The following is a 24,770-nucleotide window of genomic DNA, read 5'->3' as shown; positions in this document are numbered from 1 at the left end:
CTTAACGGTTCATTAATGCCTCTTCTATAAAGAATCCAGCTAAAGAACTTTTTTGGTTACCACGGGCTTTCCTTAATTCTATACCGTAGGCCTACTGCTAGACATATCTTTTCAAATCCAGATCTCCGACATGGGAGAGCTCTCATTTTTAGACAACATAGGCCTATCAATTGAAATAATAACAACAATAACAACAACACTAATAATAATAATAATAATAATAGGTCTAATAATAATAATAATAATAATAATAATGATAATAATAAATAAGGCCCTAATAATATTAAAAATCAATATCATCATCATCATCATCATCATCATCATCAGCATCACTGCATCATCAGCATCATCCATCATCATCAGCACCCTCTGCCACCCAGCAAGATTTTTATCGCATCTCCACTCAAACCTGAAAGCTTTTTTTGTGTGTATTGTGTTAATTTGGATCCAAGGAATAAATTACTATTTTGTTTATTCCAAAATTTTTTTTTTTTTACGTCAATAGGCCTACAGCCTATTTTTATTTATCGTGTAACAGCCGTAAAATTGGTTTCGTGTCCTACACCACCCTGAGCACTCTTTCAACTCGGCTCTGGCTCGACGAGAAGTCAATGCGCATGTCCAGTCTGGTGAAAAATCGGGTTGCCTTTTTACATTGCAAGACGAAGGTACCGCACCCTGATGCTCGTCCATTACTGTAAATAAGGAATGATTTGGGCATAGAAAAACGTTTAATATTTCCCCTATTCTGGCACTAGAAGCGTCAGGGAGGTAATAATTAGCGATCGCAAGACTTTAGGGGTAAGTACGCTGGCTCTGGATGTTTTTATTCGCCCGAAAGTGTTTTTATTTGGCAAATATCCGTGTTGTATTTTGTTGTGTCCGGTATCGCTGTGTTATGTGAACATGGGATACCTCCCATGAAAATATTTCTGAGGTGGATCCAGTCAGTGCTTGATTTTTACCATTTACCGGCGAAATATCACAAATTCAAGTGAGTATACAGTAACACAAGTTGTGTTTTACCATCCCATGGCGTATGATGTATATATTTTGTCGGGAACATGAAAAACACACAAAATATTTTCCGGTCTACATGAAAATGCTATGCGGAAGGAGCGGCCATGATTGTTTAATTTTCCGTGACATGTTACTGTTCGTGATGTTGGAATAACATTGACGAGGGCGATGGCTGATTTCATCATTGCGTACAACAAACCACTGCTGAGGCATACACATATCCGTTGTTCAGATCCAGTAATGTCAGGTTATGGAGTGAATATTTTGGAGGATACTTCTGCAATACACATGCATCAAATTACAAAATAATGAAAATGAGAATTCAGCTCAGTCGGCCATTTTGACAGATGAAGATGGGTGGTGTTGTCTGGAGGAGTGTCATCGGTTTTACACATTGTTTTTCAATCACTGATGTCCAACTGCGGTATTGGAGCCATCCAGGAACAAGTTTTCAATACTAACGCCTGCTATTTATTTTTGAGGGTTCCATCCGTCAATTTAAAACAATTTCACATAATTGATTGCATGCCGTACATCCAGCCTGGATTTTGTTTACTGTGATAGTGTGCATGTGTACATTGTATTCACCATTCTGTTAAAAAAAAAAAAAAGACTTGGATTGAAAACCTGCAGTGGAAGTAGTATGATATTCTTGAATTAAAATGGAAATCCCAATTCCGCAAAAACAAACCTGAGAGTGAGACTGACATGAACCTGAGACAAATATATTCGTCTCAGCATGAACATGCCCATGAGTGTTGGTTTTTGTTGTTGTTGCTTTTGATATAAGTTTTGGGAACTTGTCTTGTACGGTTTCTATCCAACTCAGGAAATTGGTACCGTATCATAACAAGTAGGTGGTTGGGCATATTTTCTATCCTCAATCCAGGCCACTGATAACCGACGATGGATGTGAGGATAGAATGCATGTGGCCGGTGCTATCTCAAAATGCGTCGGAATCAGTGAAGCATGACACCATGTAAAGCAATGGAAATTCGAAGTAAACTACCGTACAGCATTAGCGCCAGAAAAAGTTGTCAAATGACACAGTTTTTCTTCACTGTACAAAAGTGTTTAGAGATTCATTTATTATTGTCCTCCTATTTGGTGCTTTTCCTCCTTTTCATTGAACCTTGGTCTCTGTCTCAGTCATGACTGTTTTACACCTGTGCTGTGGTGTACACATTATTGCACAGCCTCTGAAACAATACATGAAAAATATTATGTGCACATGAATTTATTAGGTCAAAGAAAGAAAGCTGAGAGCAAGACACTACATCATAACATAGTGTATGCTAAAATCCCACCCTTGCCACCAATAACACATACACACTGTCACACACATGTAAAATCAGTATAGCATCAAATATAATAGCAAAAATGCTGTTTCAAACTTGCACGTACATGCATATGTCCTGTGACTCCTGTCCTGTGTAATTATAAAGATGAAACCTAGCATTTTTCTGATATAATCCGATTGTTTTTATGACCAAATTTCAATGTTCATTTCATGCAATGACGAAAATAAAAATTTGTCACAGCTTCCCTGCATTCCAGCACACATATTTATGTAAATTATAATTTTGTTCATTTTTGAGTTTTTTTTTTTTTTTTTTGAAATTGTCGTGGAGAAAAATTGAACATCAGCCACGAAGTGGCCGAAAAAACATAATGAAAAACATGGGCTAAAATTGCAATAAAAAAAGAAATCCAGCATCTGTGTACATACAGCAAAAGACAAAAAATGCGCTTTGGGCTTTTGGTCAAAGAAAGCTGAGAGCGAGACACTAGTGTGTAGGCAAAAATCCCACCCTAGCCACCAATAACACATACACACACATGTAAAATCAGTATGTATGTGACGTATGGTACAGAAGACTAATAAAACTCTATTTAATAAAGAAATTCTATTGTAGTTACAGGTAGATGATTTGAACATTTTTCTTTTTCAAGGCATTTGAGATTTTTATGGCATAAAATCAACATTTTATCCATGTGTTTTGAGCTCGCCACCCAAAAAGGATGGCGGCGTTGCATTTTTCCAGATCCTTTCGCCAAAAATGTTTATAACTTAACAACCACATGTACTACAGACATAAGTGTGGTGTCAATTTAAAGCTGACAATCCATACTACATGCTGTACGAAATTCATTAATGTGTGTTTTAGGGTGTTGGAGATATGTCCATTTGTTTTTGGAGTATTCAGGGTGGTGGTGGCTTATATCCAGGCTGGACACATCACACTACCGTGTGATGTGTCCAGTTCGTCGCCGAACTTGCATATAACATGGAGAGCTTAGCATAACGGCCTGCCTGTTTACGCTTCCTGAAAACACTCTTGCACATAACATACAAAACCACAAATTCACTAACTTCAACTTGCACTACCGACACCATGAAAAATATTTTAATTATTACCGATCCTTCAGAATACTTGCAAATATTGGCAGTTTCATAAAATCCTGCTGCTGAAAATCGTAAATTCCACAATCTTCTGTCAGATCCAGGTCAGTAATCACAGGTGGGCGAATCTACCAGCATGACAAGACCAGAGATAATAAAAAGGATGAGAGGCCACGCCGTACAAATAGCTAGCCTGATTGGCAAGCGTCGTCGCTGGCCAGATCTTCTACGGTCGTGTATGATGAGTAGAGACCATAGAGCCCTATATAGGGCTCTGTGGAAGAAACGGTTCCTAATTTTGAAGCCATTATGGATAATATATTCATTTATACGAGAACCATATTTTTGTACCAATCACAGAACAGAATTTCACTTACTCACAGCTGTCAATCATTCTTGTGAAACGTAAGCTCCGCCTAGTATCAAGGTCTTCTTCTGCGCATTGGTTGTGCGCATTAACTAGCCTCCAGCACAAATCCTGTGCACACGATCAGGTTGGATGGGCGGTTTACGCCTGGTTTACACAACAGGAACTGCGATGCATCCTAAACTGGATCGCTTCCGTGTATTCGCATTGCATGGTGGGTAATCGCCTGCCAATTTATGTAGCTCCACGTTCACAACAGTTTAAAATCAACACAGGTAAATCCATATAAAAATTAACATGGACACAAAATTGACATAGCTTATGTAATTCAAATAATAAAATAATAAAATGTAATATTATCATGATAGATGCACGCTTTATTAAAACTTGAAAAGATTATTAAGTCCAATAATTTGTTTGTGTTAGTTTGCACGAGTCACAAAATGGCGACCCATCACGCATTTTCTGCATGTGCCGACATTAGTAACTCATAGTGACTGTCCTCAAACTAAGCGCCAGTGTGTCTCAGGCCTGATAACGACCCCAGGTAATTTTATGCAGAAAGTTTTCTTGCGAACAGCTGCAGGTGACAATTAAACAATGAACACGGCTTGTTTATGTACATGCGTGGGGAGGCTTGTACGTCAGCTGACGTGTTTTGGACATGTTCGGCGTAAAAAGTGTCGTTTTTCTTCATGAAAAATACCAGCGATGACCAGTTTTTTGTGGGCTATTTGATTTACAGGTATGTCGGTTCGTCATAGGGTAGAAATGATAGCTGTACAATTTGTATAACATACAGTTTAACATAGGCCTAAACATTTATGGGCACAAATCGACCTTCCGTATTATGCACAAGTATGTGGAAGTGGCAGGCATAGTGGTGGCTGAGGAAGCGGTGGCTGAGGAAGCGGGCTGTACAAACCCTATGGAAGGCACAGCATCATGAGCATTGCAGTTATATTTTTAAATTGCTCCCATTTGCAAATTATAAGGCCCCTCTCCATGTAACTTGGACCCAAGTGTCTATAAGTAAAGAGGTATTAGCTAAGCAATGTTTTAGGTCAAAAGGCAGGGTCAAAGGTCACATGTCAAAGGTCATTTAAGGTCATTTTCCGAAACAGTAAGAAAATGGGTATGTATGCCCTACCCATATAAAAGTATACATTTTCTGAAGGGAAATTTCATGAGGAGTTCAAATATGATGAGCAATTAAAGACAGGGGCAGAGGTTAAGAAAATATGTCTTGAAAGATAAAAAATGAAAAAGTTAAATTTTAGCTGACAATTTCAGTCTGGACAACTTAACAATACCCCCTACAATTTTTTAAATGGCATATTTGGATTGCTCATGCAATTTTCTTTCAGGAAATGTATAGTTTGTATGGGGTGGAGTGCATATTTAAAATTTTATGTCGATTTCAACCTCGGAAGGTGTAAATAAGCTCAAAAATGCTGTGCAACGCAAAATGGGGCGAGTTCAAGACACATGACCTTATCAATGTACATGTACAGTACAACTTGTGCTGACGAAACAAAGTTGGACGTGGGCAACTACCAATACTACTAGCTTGTACATGTACATTGTGAATAAATTAGCTGTTTTTAATTTTTGAAATAAATTTGTTAGTACTGATTTGCAAAATGCATGTCACAGCCTCTTATTTTCCTTGTCGTATTGTAAATTTGTAATCAGTGGTTAGGTTAGAACTTCCAGACTAGTTTGAAATGTAATCATAATTATACTGTGCACGAAAAGTATCGAAAAGTTACACTTATTCAATAGACACAAATTAATTACCAAGTGGTTGATAAATATAGCCTCTAGAATTATGCAGTGTGTCAAATGAGGTAACCCGTGACCGGTTTCAAAATATCTCCATCTATAGTCTATCTACCTCCATTCAGCAGCACTAGCTTTGAAGTTCAATGTGTGTTGCGTTAGCTTAGCGTTACTTGGTGCGTGTACATACTTTTACATGTGCGATCAAAGTGGCGCATATGTACACAAGAAACCACGCTAAGCCAACGCAGCACACGTTGAACTTCAAAGCTAGTGCCGCTGACTGGAGGGAGGTAGACATAGACTATCATTCAACCACTCTTATTTTGTAAGGTAATTAAGTTTTAGTGTACGATACTGCCTTTGTTTGAGTGTTGAGGATACTTTTTGTTTGCAGATGATTGGTAATTATTTGGTATGGGACGATAAACATGAACTAGGATTTAATCATTCCCTAGATTTAATCTTTCCCGGAGAAATCCTTTTCAAATGGCGGAGCTTTTGGAACTTGAGCAAGTGCCATCCTCAGAGCCTCAAGATGGCAGTCGCTCTAGTTCCAAACGTATGTAACATTAAATCGGAGTGGTAAAATATACGAGGACTTAATTGTTTGTTAAATCGAATTACACATGCACCGCATAATCGTACATGTTGCAATTGTGTATGATGTTGTTGAAATTGCAACACCGTGAATCATGGCAGTTCCCGTTGCAAAAAACCATAAAACCGTCTGGGAAGGAATACACAAATGGCTCAATTATGACGGTGACCAGATGTGGTGCACCCACAGAATTAAAACCAGAGAACCAGGACTCGACCGCCATCTTGATACAGGCATGGAGCAAAAATTGGGGGTATTCGGTTTCCCTCGGAATGCGCGCGAGGCAGTCGTTGTCATGCAAGCGCGTCATAGATGATGGGCGCATTTGAGAGATGCACTTGATGCGACCTGCACGCGAGTACTAAGACGCTACAGATTTTTTTCCCCATAGCTGACGGCGCGATAGTACGTGGCGGTATAGGGAGTCCCGGTTCTCCTTCTCTAATTCTGTTGGTGCACCACATGTAGTGAGGCGGCGGACATAAATATAAATATCAGATTTTAAAGAAATTTACTCACATTTTATACGTCTCATCTTCCGTGCGGAAGATTTCATCAATACCGATACAGCCGCTGCACCATCTCTGGTCCTCCTACTCTCATCCCCAGGGTGTGCAGTTGTTTGCAGTAGCTGATCGTACGACTCAAAGAATAAGTTTGTTTACAAGAATCTTTATCGACGGCCTTGGAGGACCAGTGGTGGTGCACTATATCGGCGCATTACTGATCGGTGCATTACTGATGAAATCTTCCGCACGGAAGATGAAACATGTAAAACATGAATAAGTTTCTGGACTTGTACAACAAAATCTGATAATTATTTTACATGTACATGTACATTAGGTGCAAATATTAAATCAAGTAAATTTTGTGGATATATGACAATTTGCATGCATGCATGCGAAGTTTCCTGGTTTAAGCCCCTTTGTAATCTTGAATCCTGTTTGTTCCAATGACTGCACTTCTTGAATCATAAGGTCAGGTGTAAGTGAAATAAAACAAGGAAGTGTAAGCACATGAACTGTAAATCGTATATCTAGAAGTTGTTATTCTCCTGTATATGCCTACATGCAAACAGATTTGCTTATTACAGTGCAAGCAAGCATTGCATAGTGCAAGAGCCTGTCAACCTTGAGCTTTCTCGACATGTAAGCACTACATTATCATGATTATGTACATGTACAGTGTGATATTTACTTTCAGTTGTGTTAGCTTGAAATGTAAAGGCAATTAAGAAAGATTATTATTATTATTATTATTATTAATGTGGTTTTGTTGTTTGTTTACTTTTACAGAAAGGCCTATTTCCCCTAGGTCTGCCAGCGCTGAAAGCTGGACATATCCACCTTGTAGCAGGTGAGTTTTAAGCACATTATCACTTTCTTGTCATGTCATGATGTGTGTGCATGTCTCAATGTTATGTATAAATTTATAGCAAAAGGTGCCATACTGTACAGAGCAGCATACAAAAATGTAAAAGTTGACCAACCTTTGTACCTTCCCCTAGATATAAGAGACTACGGTACATGACACCTTCAGCAAGGAATGAGCAACACATTGCAACATAAATGTAAACCTTGGGGACACACCATAAAAGATTACGGTACTAATTAAGTGGATTAGCAGAACAAGCACATGTGTTGCACTTTTGAGCTTTACTTCGTCAAGGCATCTAAAAATTGGGCATGTGACAGCCTGCAAGAAAGATAACGCAAAGGTTACTCCCAAGTCCTTGTAAAAGGAGATTATTACATTGTAGGTTGGAGAGCTAAGGGGAATCTGTCTGGGAGAGTGAAACAACATGCTGTTAACATCCAACACTAAGAGTGTCATCTACACTTTCAGGTGAGCTTGAGACAAAGGTCTCAATACAGGAGCGAGCTTAAGAAGCATATTTTGATTGTTTTTTCAATCTCTTCAATACGGCCCTGTTGGTATAGCATCCAACATGGCACCCTGTAGTACTCCAGAATATGCAGGCATGAGAAGCTTTTCCCAGACTTCTGGAGATCAAGATATGACCCGCTGTGAACTTTCCTTCTCAATTTTCAACAACGCCCTATATCTGCTCGTAGTATACATTGGACTACAGGTTTAGTAAAAGAACCCAAATTGAAAAGGACACCGCTATAATAATATAATAATAATAATAATATGGAGGCGCTTTTAAGTGCATAAACAAAACATGTCTCTATGCCCTTTACAAACAAGAAAATAAATGCTATCTTAAACTACAAACTTACACTACAAACAATAAATACATATTAAATGACATTTGAAATAAATAAGTGAGTTTTGAGTTGCGATTTGAATGAGTTCAGAGAATGTGCGTGACGAATATGAATTGGTAACTTATTCCATAGTGTGGGAGCGGCAACTGAGAAGGCACGCTTAGCATAAGAAGTTGAAAATCTTGGTGAAACAAGTTGGTGTTGTGAACTAGAACGAAGTGACCGAGGTGGATTGTAAAAGAAACAAGTTCAGCAATATATTCCGGTGACTGACCATTGACGGCTTTGTATGTAAGAAGTAGAATCTTGTAAATGATGCGTTTGTGGATAGGCAACCAATGAAGTTGTTCTAAGACCCTGAAATATGATCAGATTTCTTTGTTCTGGTGATGAGACGCAGCAGCAGTGTTTTGGATTCGTTGAAGTTTGTCAATCTGAGCACAAGGTAAGCCATAAAGAAGTGAGTTGCAGTTGTCAAGATGAGATGTTATAAAGGCATGGACAAGTCGTTCAGTTTGGGTATTGTCAAGATATTTCCTTATTTGGCTGATCTTCCAGATGGCATAAGTTGCAGTACGACAAATGTTTGTAATATGATTGTTCAGAGAGAGTTTATCATCCACAAGGATGCCCAGATCACGAGCCTCAGGTGAGGGTTCAATGAGTGATGTACCAATTGTTACAGGAGGAAGTTGAGCAGAGTTAATAAATTGGGAAGTAACATGGATAAGTTCAGTTTTTGAATCGTTGAGTTTCAGTTTGTTCTGAATCATCCATGCCTTCACATCATCAATGCACTGTTCTAGTCTTGAAAGCACATTTGTTGTTTCAGATTTCTTAAAAATTGTGTATATTTGAGTGTCATCAGCATATTGCATTTTCTCTAAACCGTGAGCATTGATAATATCTTCGACGGGAGAAATATACATGGTGAACAGTTGTGGTCCCAAAACGGAGCCCTGCGGGACTCCACAGAATAACATGTGTTTATCAGAATCAGTGTTATTAATATTTACAAACTGAGAGCGGCCAGTCAAATATGATCTAAAAAAGGCAAGAACAATACCATGAATTCCAAATCTCTCGGAAAGACGCTGTATCAGAAGTTCCTGATCAATCAGATCAAACGCAGCGCTAAGATCTAAAAGAACTAGCGCTGCCTCGTTGTGTTTATCAACTGCACGTAGCAAGTCATTCATAACACGAACCATAGCAGTTTCAGTTGAATGAAACTTCCGATAAGCAGACTGGGTTATGGCATGCAGATTATTTGCTTGCAGATGTTCATTCAACTGTTTTGACACAACACGCCTACAATCTTGGAGACATAGTATAGAATAGAGATTGGTCTATAATTACTGAGGCTCTCTTTGGCCAAGTTACTCTTTTTCAAAAGAGGAGTTACATGAGCAATCTTATATGAATCGGGGAAAATACCGGAGGTAAGACTTAAATTTACAATCTTAGTTATTACAGGAAGTAACTCATCACAACAGTTTTAAGCAACCATGTAGGTATTGGATCTGCCCGACAAGAGCTAGATGGAGACTCCATGATGACCTTGCGAACATCTTCCTGATCAACTTGATGAAATTGGTCAAAACAGGCACTACAATTATCATGAAGATCAACTGACACCTTCAGGTCAGATGACTGATCTAGATTCTCACGTAATTTGTAAATTTTGTTCTCAAAGAAGGAAGCAAATTGATTCGCAAGATCAATGGGGTCATCAACAGATGGAAGAACCTTGGTAGATTTGTTAGAACAAAAGCTGTCAACCATACGAAAAATTTGTTTTTGATCACAAGTGGCAACCTTTTCTTTATGATAATTAGTCTGGGCTGTTTCAAGTAAAGCTTTGTATTTCCTTATTTCATCCTTAAAAATCTGTTTATGAACTTCAAGGCTAGATTGCATCCATTTAAGTTCAGTGCGACGTTTGTCCTGCTTGGCCTCACGAAGTTCAGTAGTGAACCATGGGGCATTGGGTCGCAAAGTAACAGCACGCTTAATTTCAGGAGCATGAATGTCATAAATGGATTTAAGAGCAGTGTCATAATGCTCAACAAGATCTTCTAGATTATCCTTTGGAGATTCATAAATAAAGGACGATTCAATGTCGTGACGAAACTTGGGAATGTCAATATCACGAGTTTTCCGGTAACAAATGACTTTCTTGGATGGTTTTGGTCTACAAATGCTTATATTGCATTCAACAGCAAAGTGGTCCGAGGGAAGGTCTCTAACAATATTGATATTAGAGACCAAGCCATCAGATTTTCTGGTCAGAATAAGGTCTAAAGTGTGACCAGAAATATGAGTAGCTCCTCTGACATGCTGCTGAAGATCAGCAGACTCAATAAGGTCTAAAAATTGACATGCTTCCCTATCATCAGGAACGTCAACGTGGAAGTTGAAGTCCCCATTCAGGATGATCTGTCCAGGAAAGGTGCTAGCACTTTCAAGGAAACTCGAGAATTCAGTAAAGAACAGTTTAGCAGTAAGCTTGTTTTTCTTGGAAGGATATATTCTGTAAATGGTATAAATCCTTACAGATGGTCCATGGGCAGGGAAAATTGTAACATGAAGGCACTCAAAGGATGTAAAATTGTAAGTACCGCCCAGCGTTGCCCCAAACCCCTTCCTGAGGATAATAAAACACCACCTCCTCTACAACCAATTCTGGGATAATGATAAATATCAAAATCAGGAAAGGTATTTCTGAGATCACTTAATGTACGCAAATCACGATTATCACCATCAAGCCAACTTTCAGTAATTGCAAGGATATGTAACTTATCTGAAATCATTAAGTCAGATATGGTCATTTTCACAGTAAAGGGTGTAACTTTTGATTTTTTGGGTCAAAATTTCAAACCACTTAAATATGTTTCTGTTTACTGAAATCATGCATAGAAGCAACTTAAATTCCAGTAAAATAATGTTTCAAGGCTTAAACCTTCTGATTTCTAATAAAAAATTGACATTTCCATAACATTTTGGTTAAAATCTAAGAAAAATGTATTTTACATAACCTCAGAAAATTATGACATGAAAGCTGGAATACATGTGAAATCCCATTCCAAAGTAAGTCAACAGATATAAGTTAAATTTTATACCATGTTTTGCTATGTTTGTAATTGCAGTTTTGAAAATTTTTAACATCAAGTGTCATTTACAATGGAAATTTCCAAACCTTAAACATATTTTTTAAGTTTTAATTGGGTTCCTAAAATAATTTGAATGTCTAACTTCATGTACAAATACTACTTGATGAAAGGAACCTCCCAGCCAAGTTTCACAGAAATTGGAGTTATTTTTTAGAATTGGCAATTCAAGCAATTTGTGTTTCGGAGGCTTCAGTTAACAACACAGGTGATCATAAAAGTAAAATATTTGGCTAACCACTACAAGTTGACATAAAAAAATAGGTAAAAAATATCACAATTACCAATTTTCATGCTTTGCTTCTAAGTATTGAATTTCAGTTGTGACAAAAATTAAATTATCACAGCAAGTCATTTTTTTTGTTTCGGAGGCTTCATGTTAACAATTGTTAAACATTGCAGAAGTAGTTTTTTTTGAAAACAACAGTGTTGGGATCATCTAAGCTGTTATTTTCTTGTGTATATTGAATCAATGATTCTATGCGGCAGATATTGTAGATTTATCACATGTTAATTTTTTCACCCATTTGTTAAGTATGGTGTTTTTTGCCTGTGAAGCCTCCGAAACAGGCTTTTTTGGATATCAGTATATTTTTCAAACATTAACCATAATGTCAATTTTTTTTTAAATTTATGACATTCTGCACATATCAAGTAATAATTACAATGCAGATATCAGTATGAAACACACCAATTTAGATATGCATAGATGATAATTAATCTTATTGTTGTTTCGGAGGCTTCATTTGTTTCGGAGGCTTCAATTGTTAACGGAAAGTTTGTGTTGGGTCCCATTTTCAAACGGTGATATATATCTCCACGATTTAAAAACATGTGACTTGAGGATCTACTTTGCTACATTTTGATAAATAGATTGGATGAGCTCTTTTATTTATAATTTCACAAGCTTGCTGAACAGTTTGTTTCGGAGGCTTCAAAAAAGTTAACGGAAAAACGGCTCTTTGAAGTCAAGATTTTATAAAAATTTAAAAGCTTGCAAATCGACTAATTTTTGTTACCCATTTCAAGTTAAGATAACAACTGTTATGAATCAAGAAGAAGTGAAGAAATAACCAAGAATTATGAACCAAAGCTACACCCACAAAGTTTGTTAACAATTGTTAACGGAAAATGAAGCCTCGAAACGACAAATATCAAGTCCGGTTCTCAAAAATACAGGGCTGTTCACAATTAAATCTAATGTGGCAGTGTTTGCTGAACATATGACTGTACTTTCAGGATAAGAAAAATTATCCATGAACTAACTGAAGAAAACACAGGGTTTTACAAAATGTTACTGTTTTTTATAGTTTTTCAAAATGGCAATATTAAGTACATTTAAGCCTGCTAAAACTGAACGCAGTAACTCCCAAAGCTGATTATGCTACCCAAGGTAGCTGCTAACTAGATGACTTATGTGGCAAAAAATCATGGAATTCTGTGGCTTTATTAGAACACTACGGATTAAAATGTTAAAAATCCAAAGTTACACCCTTTACCGTGAAAATGACCATATGACATGAGTTTTTCTGCGCATGGATTGAGCATTCCATGTTGCAAAATGAGTGTCCGTTTCTGGGGATGGGAATTGAACAAACTCCAACTTTCTCAAATTATGTTTATTACGAAATTGTTCAGGATGGTGGGAAATGGAAGAACGCTGGGTAACAATAACAGGAATTGTTTGGTTGATGGACTGTGTATTAATACGTTCCGGTTGTAATGACAAACGATGACCCTGTTTACGAACACCTCCTCTCACACCTCTGTGTGTACATTTAGACTGAATGCCCAATGATTTAATGTTCAGCCATGTTCTTAAAGGCACACTTTGTTTTTTACAGTTGGTTTGAAGTGATAGTAACTGAGTTCTATTATACGAGATTCGTTCACAGCTTTGGGTAGAGATTGATTCCACAAGGGTATCTGGTCCAGGATTAGGGTTAATATCTCCAGCAATTAATAATTGAAGTCTGAATGAAGCTGTTGAGTTTGAGTAATAATTGATACAAGTACCAAGATACTTGTTGTGATGAAGAGTTTTGTTGTTGACAGGTATTATATCAGTTGTATACTTATCTAGAACCATTCCATCATGGTCACTGATGCATAAGCAAATGATGATCAAGGCAATCAAGTTATAATGCATGGTTGCTCCCAAAATACAGTGTCCTTGGATGATATTGATCTGTTATTTGTTGTGGATACTGGTCCAAACCATGTGTACTGACTAGCAATACACATCCAAGATGAAAAAATAGGAACAAAATACCATGAAAATCTCCAAATACGTTGACACAAAGTCCAACTATGAAGACAGTTTATGTCCTTATACTAAACCACTACGATTGTTGAAAATTTGAAGCAATACTCCAACTAAAAGTTGTAAACAGCTGACTTTTGTTGGAGCTATAAGTTGGTGTGGCAGCCTGCTAGGCGCACACAATATCGCAGTATATCAATAATGAATTGGAGCATTGAACATGCTTGTGAAACTTGTGGTGTATTAAATGACAGCACACAACACCCGTATTGCATGCTGTAGTGCTACAAATAATTGGAAAATAATAGTGGAGCTTGAGAACTCATGTAATGGTTGCCGAACTTGCTGTATATCTATACCCATAGGAATCGTCATTGTTGTTACAGCATTTTGGAGTTTGGACGCCAAATTCTGAATTGTATAAACGTTTTGACTGATCTGCTTAGAACACTAAAAAGATGCCCCAAATATGGGAGCAGTTAATGAAAACCCTCTGCTGACGTGAGTCGCATGACTTTGCACTTCTCTATATCCAAGGACATTGGATAGTTAGTAATCATTATCACACCACTAGTGCTACTGGTAGTTGTTGTTCAAAATGATAATTGACATCATCTTCTAAGTGGATAGGTATGCCTAGATACAGAACGGGTCATCAGCGTATTTAGGGCAAAAAGGACATAATATGATTAGGCATTATCAAGAATGAACAAATTGAATAATAAGAGACCTAAAATAGACCCACTCCTTATAAGACGGGCAACCAACTAGAAGCTCCTCGCACTGGAAAAAAATGGAAAAAGAAACTAAATTCTGTGGTACGGTACAATTATAATTTACCACAAACCACAACAGCTTTGCCAGCATCTAAATTCTGTTGTTATAGACAGTGATCAAATTGACACATGACTACTCAAGGTGAAAAAAATGTGTTGACAAGTAATATTTGTATAACCATTAAAACAAAAGGCACAACTTCATAAGGCTTGGGCAAACTGACATGATAAATTAAGAGAGTGAAAAAATCAGGACTTGACAGGGATTGAACCTAGGCCTTGCGATTTCCAGTTGAGAGTTTTACCATTGTGCTCTCTGAAGCGTGGGCGAGTGCCTTGCAGTACATTTGATTGCAAAGAGGACAACATACAAAATACAGGCATGCATAAAATTAGCAGCAGCAAATGTGGGCAGGCGCATCAATCAATAATCAAGAGTGCATGCCAACAGCTATACTCAACGCCATGATCAGTGCTGCATCTGTAAAGTCTTTGAAAGTTGAATAAGAAAAACTTATTTTCCCATTTTTGTGTGCAATGCCTACTGTAGATGTGTTAAATATTATGTACCCTATGTCCCGCTAAAGTATATACTATTAAAATTGTTATCAGTCATGGATTGGTGACTTAATATTTTATCAATCATGGTCAGCATTGTGTGTGTAGTATGTACAGTACCAGGGAATGTACAAAATGCACAGCCTGCCTAAGCCTACAGGAACAAATAATCACAAACAATATAACATGACCCTGATGCTGTATGATACGATCCGCAATTTCCACATAATTCAACCCATTGCAAACCACAAACAATTTTATTTTGTTCTGAACATTTATCACAGTCATACCGGTACCGTACCTGTTTTCTCCATCCAAAGACATGGTTTCATTGATTAAAGACAATCGCTGTGCCCAGGACGGTACCATTTCCCTGGACTAGGGGCTGGGGATGCTGTTTTGCTTAATAAATTGTCAGTCCATGGTGGGGAGTCCAGTATAATGGTTGGGTTACTTTTTCAACAGTCTGGAGATTTTGAGAATAATTTCAGGTCTGGTTACCGTCTGGGCCATTTTAGTGCTTCCAAGTTCTTCTATTAAAATGGTTTTAAATAAAAAATGGTAAATTAGATCAATGGACTGTACTAATGTGTGTACATGACTAACTACACATATATACCGGGCAGTTTGATACTTCTTGCATACATATATATAAGTATAATATAGTTAATCAAAACAGCTGAAGATAGTGCTCAATACTATTAGATAGTAGAGCGTGTAATAAAATACATAAAACAACGTAATTATGTTATAACAGCATGATTTATTACTCGGAGTTTCACGCCTAAAACGGCAATCATCAGATAAATAGCTGAACACTGAACTGTAACTCCAAAACAAAACAAATAAATTCACAGCGTTGAAAGCGTACACGTCTTCACTAGAAAAGTATGACAGCTCGCGCATGTTTAAAAACGAATGACACAGTATATACGCACGCATGTTTAGTGAAAAACGCGATGGGCGCAGCAACTACGCATGCAATGAAGTGCGTAATTATTTCTTTTCATACACGCACGCACGCAATTTTGAAATGCGAAAAACAAATGTACGCATGTTTAGCGAAAACGCAATAGGCGCAGCATATACGCATGTAATGAAGTGCGCAAATTATTTCTTTAAAATGCGGAAGGCGCGGTAGGCGTAAGTAACTTCACGCAAGTAATGAAGTGCGCAATTTATTTTTTCTTTGCGCTGCTTGGTGGTTTCCGACCGTGTCGGCATTTTGAGATGAGTTCGGTTTTATTATTGAGGGTGTTAGGCCCTTTCGCACGCAGTATTTCTAATTTCTCTTCAATGCATAGGTTGCATTGTCCTGAGTCACGTCTGTGTGTGTTTGATTCTTTCAAGATTTCCCAGTAGATAGAGTAGTTGCTTCCTTTTCTTTTAAGTTGCCATACATATTTTGAGAGTTCTGTTTCCTTCTCATATTTGTCATGTTTGAATGATTGCGTGCGTGCGTGTATGAAAAGAAATAATTACGCACTTCATTGCATGCGTAGTTGCTGCGCCCATCGCGTTTTCACTAAACATGCGTATGCGTATATACTGTGTCATTCGTTTTTTAAACATGCGCGAGCTGTCATACTTTTCTAGTGAAGACGTGTACGCTTTCAACGCTGTGAATTTATTTGTTTTGTTTTGGAGTTACAGTTCAGTGTTCAGCTATTTATCTGATGATCGCCGTTTTAGGCGTGAAACTCCGAGTAATAAATCATGCTGTTATAACATAATTACGTTGTTTTATGTATTTTATATATAAGTATACATATAACTAAGTAAAATAGGTCTGAGTTTCAAAAGTCAGTTATCTATGCTGTTCTACATCGATTCGTAACAAAATTATAAAGTTGATAAAATTAATACATTGCATCTTTTTCCTATTCATAATTGTCTTCATTTTCAGATCAAAGACCAATCTATACCACCAAGCATTCAGCAAGAAGCTCTAAAGCCCTTAGTAGATGACATGGCACTCAAGTCTTTGCAGGACAGTATGGATAAGCTCAACACACAAGGTACTGATAATGCAAGCTTGTTCCCCCTTCCTCAACCGTTAGTCATAACACAATTTTGTTATTTTACTTTCGTGTATGAAACCACACAGAAATCACTGTAGTGCCACATGTGTACACACATGTAAATGGCAGTCAGCTCATAAATTCATACCTGGTAATATCCCCTTAAAGCACTGTGTCAACTTAAGCAAAATGTCAATCAGAAAGCAGGACAGGTTACTCCTAAAAGTTATCAGTCCTGTCTAAAAGTTACCTGTCCCATCTTTTTTGCATGCGCGCACATATCATCACGAGCACAAATTGCAAAGTTCTTATGGGCGGAGTGCAGCCTATGCACTTACAAGCTTTGGGAGCTCTGGGGTTCTCGCTGCTCTGTGATGTAATCATAAAATATTTCACAAATTTATGAATGGAGTGAGGTCAAAGGTCGGAACTTTTGCAACACGATCAGCGATTTGATGGTTATGGAAAAATGCACATTATGTGACACATGGGGCTCATATATACATATAAACATATGATGCTGAAGATCAATTAGTGTACCAAATCTGAACCCTGTAGCTACTTTATTTGCTGAGAAACGGCTGGCCCTTTGTTTTAACATTTGGGCCTCTGGGGCCCTTAGCCTTATACATCTGGGGCCAAAATGGGCAAATGATACATCTACAAGTTAGGGCCTATTCATGTGCCACATATGAGCCCTAGTGCCCTTGCAGTTTTATAGCTAGCCTTGTCAATCTGTTGGCCCTTATTTTAACATTTGGGGCTCATATAAATATATGACATATGGGCTCATGTATACTTGTATATGTAGAGTACCCCTGGGGCTATCAGTGTACCAACTCAGCACCCTGATGCTGCTTCATTTGATGAGAAATGGCATGCCTTTGACCTCTGGGGCCAAGATGGGCAAAGGATAAATCTACGGGGTACGGCCCATAAGTGTACCACATATGGGCCCTGGGGCCTTTGTAGTTTTAGCGCTAGCCTTGACAGAATGATGTGTTTGATGACGGAGGAGGAGGAGGAAAAGAAGGAGAAGAAACCACAGGATAACAATATACAGGGCACGGTGGCTCAGTGGTTACGGCCTTGGACTCATAATCTGAGAGCTTGCTTGACGTGCGTGGGTTCGAGTCCCGTCCCCGCCACCGTGTTGCGCCCTTTGGGCAAGGCGCTTTGTCACGCTTGCCTCACCCCACCCAGGTGCAATGGGAAGCTGTTAGGGGTAGTCACAGTCGTTGTACTGATGAACCCTGCGCCATTTGTAGGCAGCAAACGTGGTTCCGACATATTCTTATAATGGCGGAATAAATGTAAAGTGCTTTGAGGCTGTTTACGGCATAAAGCGCTATATAAATATCTACATTTATTTTACCCGTCCATGCTTTGCATGCGGGTATAAATAGCCACAAATCTGCCCGGGGTTTGCGAATTTGTGATGTTATTAATGTTAAAAATATTGTCTGATAGTTTCAGACCGAATTTAACTGGCATCTTGTATTTTTTGAGACATTTTTCAAGGTAATTTTCAAAGTACTCTCAACATTGTCAATAATTATTAATATTTCAACATTTGGGATCTCATTATTGTGATATGTTGAGATCAATATCACCCAACAAACAATCTGGCACTAATTCATTTTGTAAGCTATACTTGGTTCAAGTTGCAATAGTCTGAAATAATAGTTTGTTTACTGTGCTTGTCAATCAAATTTATAATAAACTCACAAAAATATCAGTCTTGTAATGCGGAATGTGGACTTTGCATACAATTACATGTAGACCTGTGCTGTGCCCCGGGGGTGTGCCTAAAAGTTTATACCATTCTATATATATTGTATATCAACCCATGTTTCTATGAGCCTCACATATTATTAATTGAACAAATTATAATGTTACCCATCAATCATCACATTTAAGTAAATTATAACACAATTTTCGTAACTATTAAGGTACGTTCATACTATGCCGTAATTGCTTTTTTCAGTGCCGATATATCGATTACTTTTTGCCGCAATTCAACTTGTCACATTTCCAAGTTAAAATGCCGCAATGCAGAATTTTGCAGTATGATACAGTGCGGCAACACATCGCAAAGCAATTGCGGCGTAGTATGAATGAACCTTCAGACTTACAGGATATTGATTTAATGGAGTTTGGACCATCAGACATGTGGAAGTTAGACCAAATTTTTATCAGCCCAAAGTGGCAACATCATGCACTTATTGTTAACTACATGTATGCACACAACACAGGGGCACTCACAAAGGTAATGCTGTGCTGTGGGCTTACGAGATGAACTAGTTAGCGTCATATATCAAAAAGTATAAAAGCTCTGATTTTAGTACTTGCTCTATGTTTCAATTACTTATTCTTTTCAAAATATCTGAATTTTTAATCCGGTACAAGCTTTAATAACGGGGGAGCATGCATTTGTATGAGAAAGGAAATCTACCATCTTATCCAAACTCCCGTGTTAATCCAATGCACATTTTGCTTCACCGGGCCGCCCTGACTTGGTCGCGTTTGGAACCGTAATAGGTACAAATTTAGTACTTTCTGTCAATCAAGTATGGTTTATTTTCTACATGTCAATCTTTAAATTATTAGCATAGTCCTTATAATAACGGTGGAGCGCCTTGATGAGTAAATGATAGAACCAGTGAAAAATCCCAAAAACTCAGTCAGTGGAGCTCCACCCGTACATGTCAATAGCGTCATTATCAATTGGATTAGTCGACCGTAGCGGACAATTCGATCGCTCATTGGGTTAATATTATCACGTGGTAAGAAATGTGCATTGAACAGTCGATTACTATAATGGTTTAGTACTGTATATTTCGGTTTAATCTTCACTAAGCGGGTTTATGGCTGAAAAGGTCACGGTGAATTTGCTGTGGACAAAACTGCACTATGATTTATTATTATACTATGACAGCTTCATTTTCAAAAGACAAAATATTGTGAGCTAGAAAACATGTTATGACCAGGGTTTAACAATATTCGCGGCGTGAAATCACGCGACGCGCCACTAAATTTTCCATGCTCTGCGAAATTTTTTCTGCACAATTGTGCACATGTCACCCATCTGCACACCTGAGCCTAGATTTTGGATGTCCTTCATGACTAACTCCAGATATAGATTGAAGAGGCATATGGTGAGAGAAGACATCCCTGTCTAACACCAACTAGGACTTCAAACCAATCGGTGATCTTTCCATTTACCACGACTGAGCATTTGGTTTGCTCATACATTTTTGCAATGAGGTTCACCAGTTTGGTATGTGTCTACTCCTACTGATCGCAGACATTTCCAAAGGGCCTCCTCCATATGGTGTCAAATGCTGCTTTGAAGTCTACAAAGTTCCAGTGTATTGGAATGTGCATCTGATGAGGTGCCTCTGGAACTCATACTGTTCCTCTCTCAGATGGTTATCTACAGTCTGTTGTATTCGGTTAAGAACCATCCTACAGAATACTTTTCCTGGGATTGACAGGAGCTAGGGTAATAGCTCTGTAGTTGGCTGGGTCTAGTTTGTAGCACTTTTGTACACAGGGGTTATTAGACCTTTACTCCAGTCTTCAGTGATTTTTCCTTCAGCCCAGGGGATGTTGATGATCTTTAACAACATTTGTTTCAACATGGGTCCTCCTGCTTTCTACGCTTCTGCTGAGATCTTATCCCAACCACACGCTTTGTTGTTTTTAAGCTTTTTCAACTTCATATATTGAAAAAGGCAAACTTGCTGTAGCAGGGTTGACAGGCTCCAGGATGGAGTTAAGTATATTACAGTCTCTGGGGAATTCTGTATTCAGATGTTTACTGAAGTATTCCTCCCAGCACTTCATTACTTCCTCTGAGCTGTTTTCAGTGAACCATGTTTGTCTTTGGCTGCAGATTGAACTTTGGTTTTATCACCTGCTAGTTTTGTGACTTTCTTGAAGAGATCATGGCTTATGTTCTTTGCATGGGCTTCTTCCATTTCTTGAACGTCTTTTTCAAGAAGTTTTCTTTTCCACTGCTTCACTTGATATTTGACCCCTTTGTTCAGCTTCCAATAGCAAGCAGTTCTTGTAAATATATATATATGAAATATTGTATATAAATGTGAAATCATGTATGAATAAATGAATTGAATGAATGAATAATGAACCCCGATGGCCAGATCGAAACAATTACCACACAAGGTATATGGCACTTGAAGGCATACCAAAATAGCGTGATCCGGTAACCAAGAGAATTATGTAACCACTTTGATGTTGAATTTTAAATTAAATTTTTTTTACATCTTCAGAATGCAAAAATTCGAAAAAAAAAAAAAACTTTTTCAGGAATTTCCAAAAATAGGGTCGGTATTCTTTTGTACAGTAAATAGAAAAAACCCTTTTTCTGATTTCCAAAATTGGTCGGTCGGTTGAGGGCAAGCAAACATCTTTTTTTTTTGTGGCCTTATGCTAAATTGCAAGGTCATTGTGGGGTCATTTGGGGTCATCAAGAGTCCAACTGCCATCTATTGTTGCAGGTTTTGAAATTTGGTGGGAACAGCCACCGTAGCAAGACAAAAAATGTCAAGGTCATTTTGGGGTTATTCAGGGTCATCCAAAGTCAAATCGCCATAGATTGTTGCAGGTTCATGATATTTGGGAACGACCACCCTAGTGAGACATCCGTATCGGTTACAGTAATGAGACTTGGTGGGGAGTAGCACAGCCAGAGGTTCTAGACCTGATTAGATTTTCGGCGCAAAATAAGCAAGGTCATTGAGGGATCATTTGGGGTCATCTGGGGTCAAATCGCCATATATTGTTGTAGGTTCATGAAATTTGGTGGGAATGATCATGTTAGCAAGACCAAAAATGGCAAGGTTACTTTGGAGTCATCAAGTCATCCGGGGTCAAATAGCCATAGATTGTCGCAGGTTCATGAATTTTTATAGGAATGACCACTGAAACAAGACAAAAATGTCAAGGTCATTTTGGGGTCATTCAGCCTCATCCAGAGTAAATTTGCCATAGATTGTTACAGGTTCATGAAATTTGGTGGGAACGACCACCCTAGTGAGACATCCATATGGGTTACAATTATGAGACTTGGTGGGGAGTAGCACAGCCAGAGGTTTTTGACCTGATTAGATTTTCAGTGCAAAATAAACTAAATCGCAAGGTCATTGTGTGGTCATCCGGGGTCAAATTGCCATATATTGTTGCAGGTTCATGAAATTTGGTGGGAACATCCACCATAGTGAGACAAAAAATGTCAAGGTCATTTTGAGGTCATTCGGGGTCAAATTGACATAGATTGACGCATATTCATGAAATTTTGTGGGAACAACCACCAAAATTAGACTAAAATGTCAAGGTCATTTTGGGGTCATCTGGGGTCAAATCGCCATAGACTGCTGCATGTTCATGAAATTTGGTGGGAACAACCACCGAAACAAGACAAAAAGTCAAGGTCATTTTGGATCATTCAGGGTCAAATCGCAATATACGGCTGCAGGTTAATGAAATTTGTTGGGACCGACCACCTTAGCGAGGCAAATAATGTAAAGGTCATTTTGGTGTCAAGTGAAATTGCACCTGTTAAAATGGAGGCATTGCGCAAGTTGAGAACTGTTAAATTCTAGTTGATTATACTTTATACCTTTGATTTCAGGTAGTAGAGAAGAAAAGTTGGATTCTTCTAAAAACATGGATGATGGAGCAAAGAAAGGACCAGATATGGGAAAAATTCAGGATGTAGAATTAAAGGTAAAAAAATAAATTGACAACCTTTTGAATTTTACTTTACTTAGCATATATATAGGCAAGATTTGTGATTCGAGAACAGCCTTGTTTTTCTTCTCTTTTTCCTCTTTTTTTACCACCTGCCAATAATTTACAGTCATTGTTGTATTTGTATTATTTTAGTTTAACCCAAATGAGTATAAACCTTTTAAGGAACATTTTGTGCTAGACCTTTTGCCTTATAACTGATTTGCATGACATAAAATTACAGCTCAAAACAAGTGTAATTGTTGACTTTTCCTTACAGAGCATGTCCTCAAAGAGCATGTCACTTCTTCAAGCAAGTGAACAAGGAGATGAAGAAAGGTGTAAGGTGTTGTTGCAGCAGGGAGCAGATGTGGGTGCAAGGGATAGAGTGAGTATAGTGCATGAACAACTCAAATTATTCACACCACCAAATAGAATTGTATGGTTGTGCACCCTTAATTTCAATTCTGAGAAAAACCCAAATTAAGCATTTAAATGAGCAGAAATTTGCATAATTTTGGCAAAATTTGGATTGACCATGATTAGTAATGTTAAATACTGCAAGTGTACCACAGATGGGAGAGCTGGAATAATTTTTAATGATTTTAAGCAGCCTTTTCTTTACAGAAACAATGGCATGATTTTGCATGTAAATTAGGCGATTCCTGGACATTGTAGACTTCGAGGGCCAGTTGTTAAAAATATTGACGGTCAACCTATATTTTTTACCAGCCAGAGGGATCAGGCAAGGGCTGATTTCAACTATTATAGCTGTCGTTATAAATTACGTTTTCTTAAGGCAAATTTAGCACATATCTCTATGGGACTCTGATTTGGTGGTGTGAGATCATAATACAAACTATTCTATTGTTTTTACACATTGACGTTTTTAGGATGAGGCAACCATAGCATTTATTTTTAGGGACTGGGCTATGAACATGCTAGATCACTAGTCTTACTGTCGTATTTGGGTGATTATAAAATTTGTACAAAAGTTGCATTAAGGGCTCTGGAATGAACGTTTGGATAGTATTTTTGTGGGACATGAGAGCACATCAGACATATCAAGTTGCATTCTGATTACGAAGAATGTCCTGATGATATCAAATAATTTTGATTTTTTCAAGATATAATACACATGGTGGTGTTCAAGGTCAAATACTGAGGTCAAAGGTGATTTGAGGTCGACTTAAAATTTGGTCTCTTATCAGTTCAAATCCTGTACATTGCAACCAAATTTGGGTCATGGATGCACTATGGGAACACTTTAATATCTATTGATGGTGTTCAATGTCAAGATGTTGTTTTTTTCGCAAAATTTCGCAAAAATGTATGTACTTTGTTATGTTTTTTATAAATACAAAGTAAGAAAATCCACATTTTGTAAACTCCAACTGCACTATTTTATTTCACTATTTCACTTGTGTTTGCAATTTAAAAGGAAAGAAAATCTTTGTTGTACCAGCGGGGTACATGTTCTCATCAACGCGCTCAATTTGTTAACGCACATATACGCTACGCATACGCAATGCTTATCTGCATGCGCGGCACATCCTATGGAAGCACAACAACAACATCAACACACTTATATAGTGCCCAACACCAAAAAGGCCTCTAGGCGCTTTACAAAAGATAAAAACTTAGAACTACAACTTAAAAAGTATATCTTAAAAACTACCAATTAAAAAAACAGAAAATTATACACAAAAGTGGCAAAAATATTTACAACGGATTGTCAAACAAATATTCCTTTAAAGGCTCTTGAAGATGGCGAGCTGTCCGCTTTCTGGATGCGTGCAGGCAGCTTGTTCCACAAAGTTGG

The 24,770-nt window shown here is 37.9% G+C and overlaps 2 protein-coding genes across 3 annotated transcripts in view; one reads left to right on the top strand and one right to left on the bottom strand.

The window, feature by feature from the left end:
* LOC140164357 (monocarboxylate transporter 12-like) overlaps positions 1-24,770 on the bottom strand; it is a 272,528-nt gene that overhangs the window by 48,602 nt on the left and 199,156 nt on the right. The gene's annotated exons all lie outside the window — the stretch shown is intronic.
* Positions 601-24,770, top strand: part of LOC140164356 (uncharacterized) — a 110,995-nt gene continuing 86,825 nt past the window's right edge. Inside the window, exons 1-5 of the mRNA XM_072187629.1 lie at positions 601-801; positions 7,471-7,531; positions 17,080-17,191; positions 22,851-22,945; positions 23,229-23,336. Of these exons, the coding sequence (XP_072043730.1) occupies positions 17,143-17,191; positions 22,851-22,945; positions 23,229-23,336 (252 nt within the window). The 5' untranslated portion in view covers positions 601-801; positions 7,471-7,531; positions 17,080-17,142. The remainder of the gene's footprint in view (positions 802-7,470; positions 7,532-17,079; positions 17,192-22,850; positions 22,946-23,228; positions 23,337-24,770) is intronic.

This window comes from Amphiura filiformis, chromosome 11, assembly GCF_039555335.1.
Source record: "Amphiura filiformis chromosome 11, Afil_fr2py, whole genome shotgun sequence".
Taxonomy (NCBI): domain Eukaryota; kingdom Metazoa; phylum Echinodermata; class Ophiuroidea; order Amphilepidida; family Amphiuridae; genus Amphiura; species Amphiura filiformis.
The sequence above is the reverse complement of the archived record's forward strand: the minus strand, read 5'-3'. Positions and strand labels throughout refer to the sequence as shown.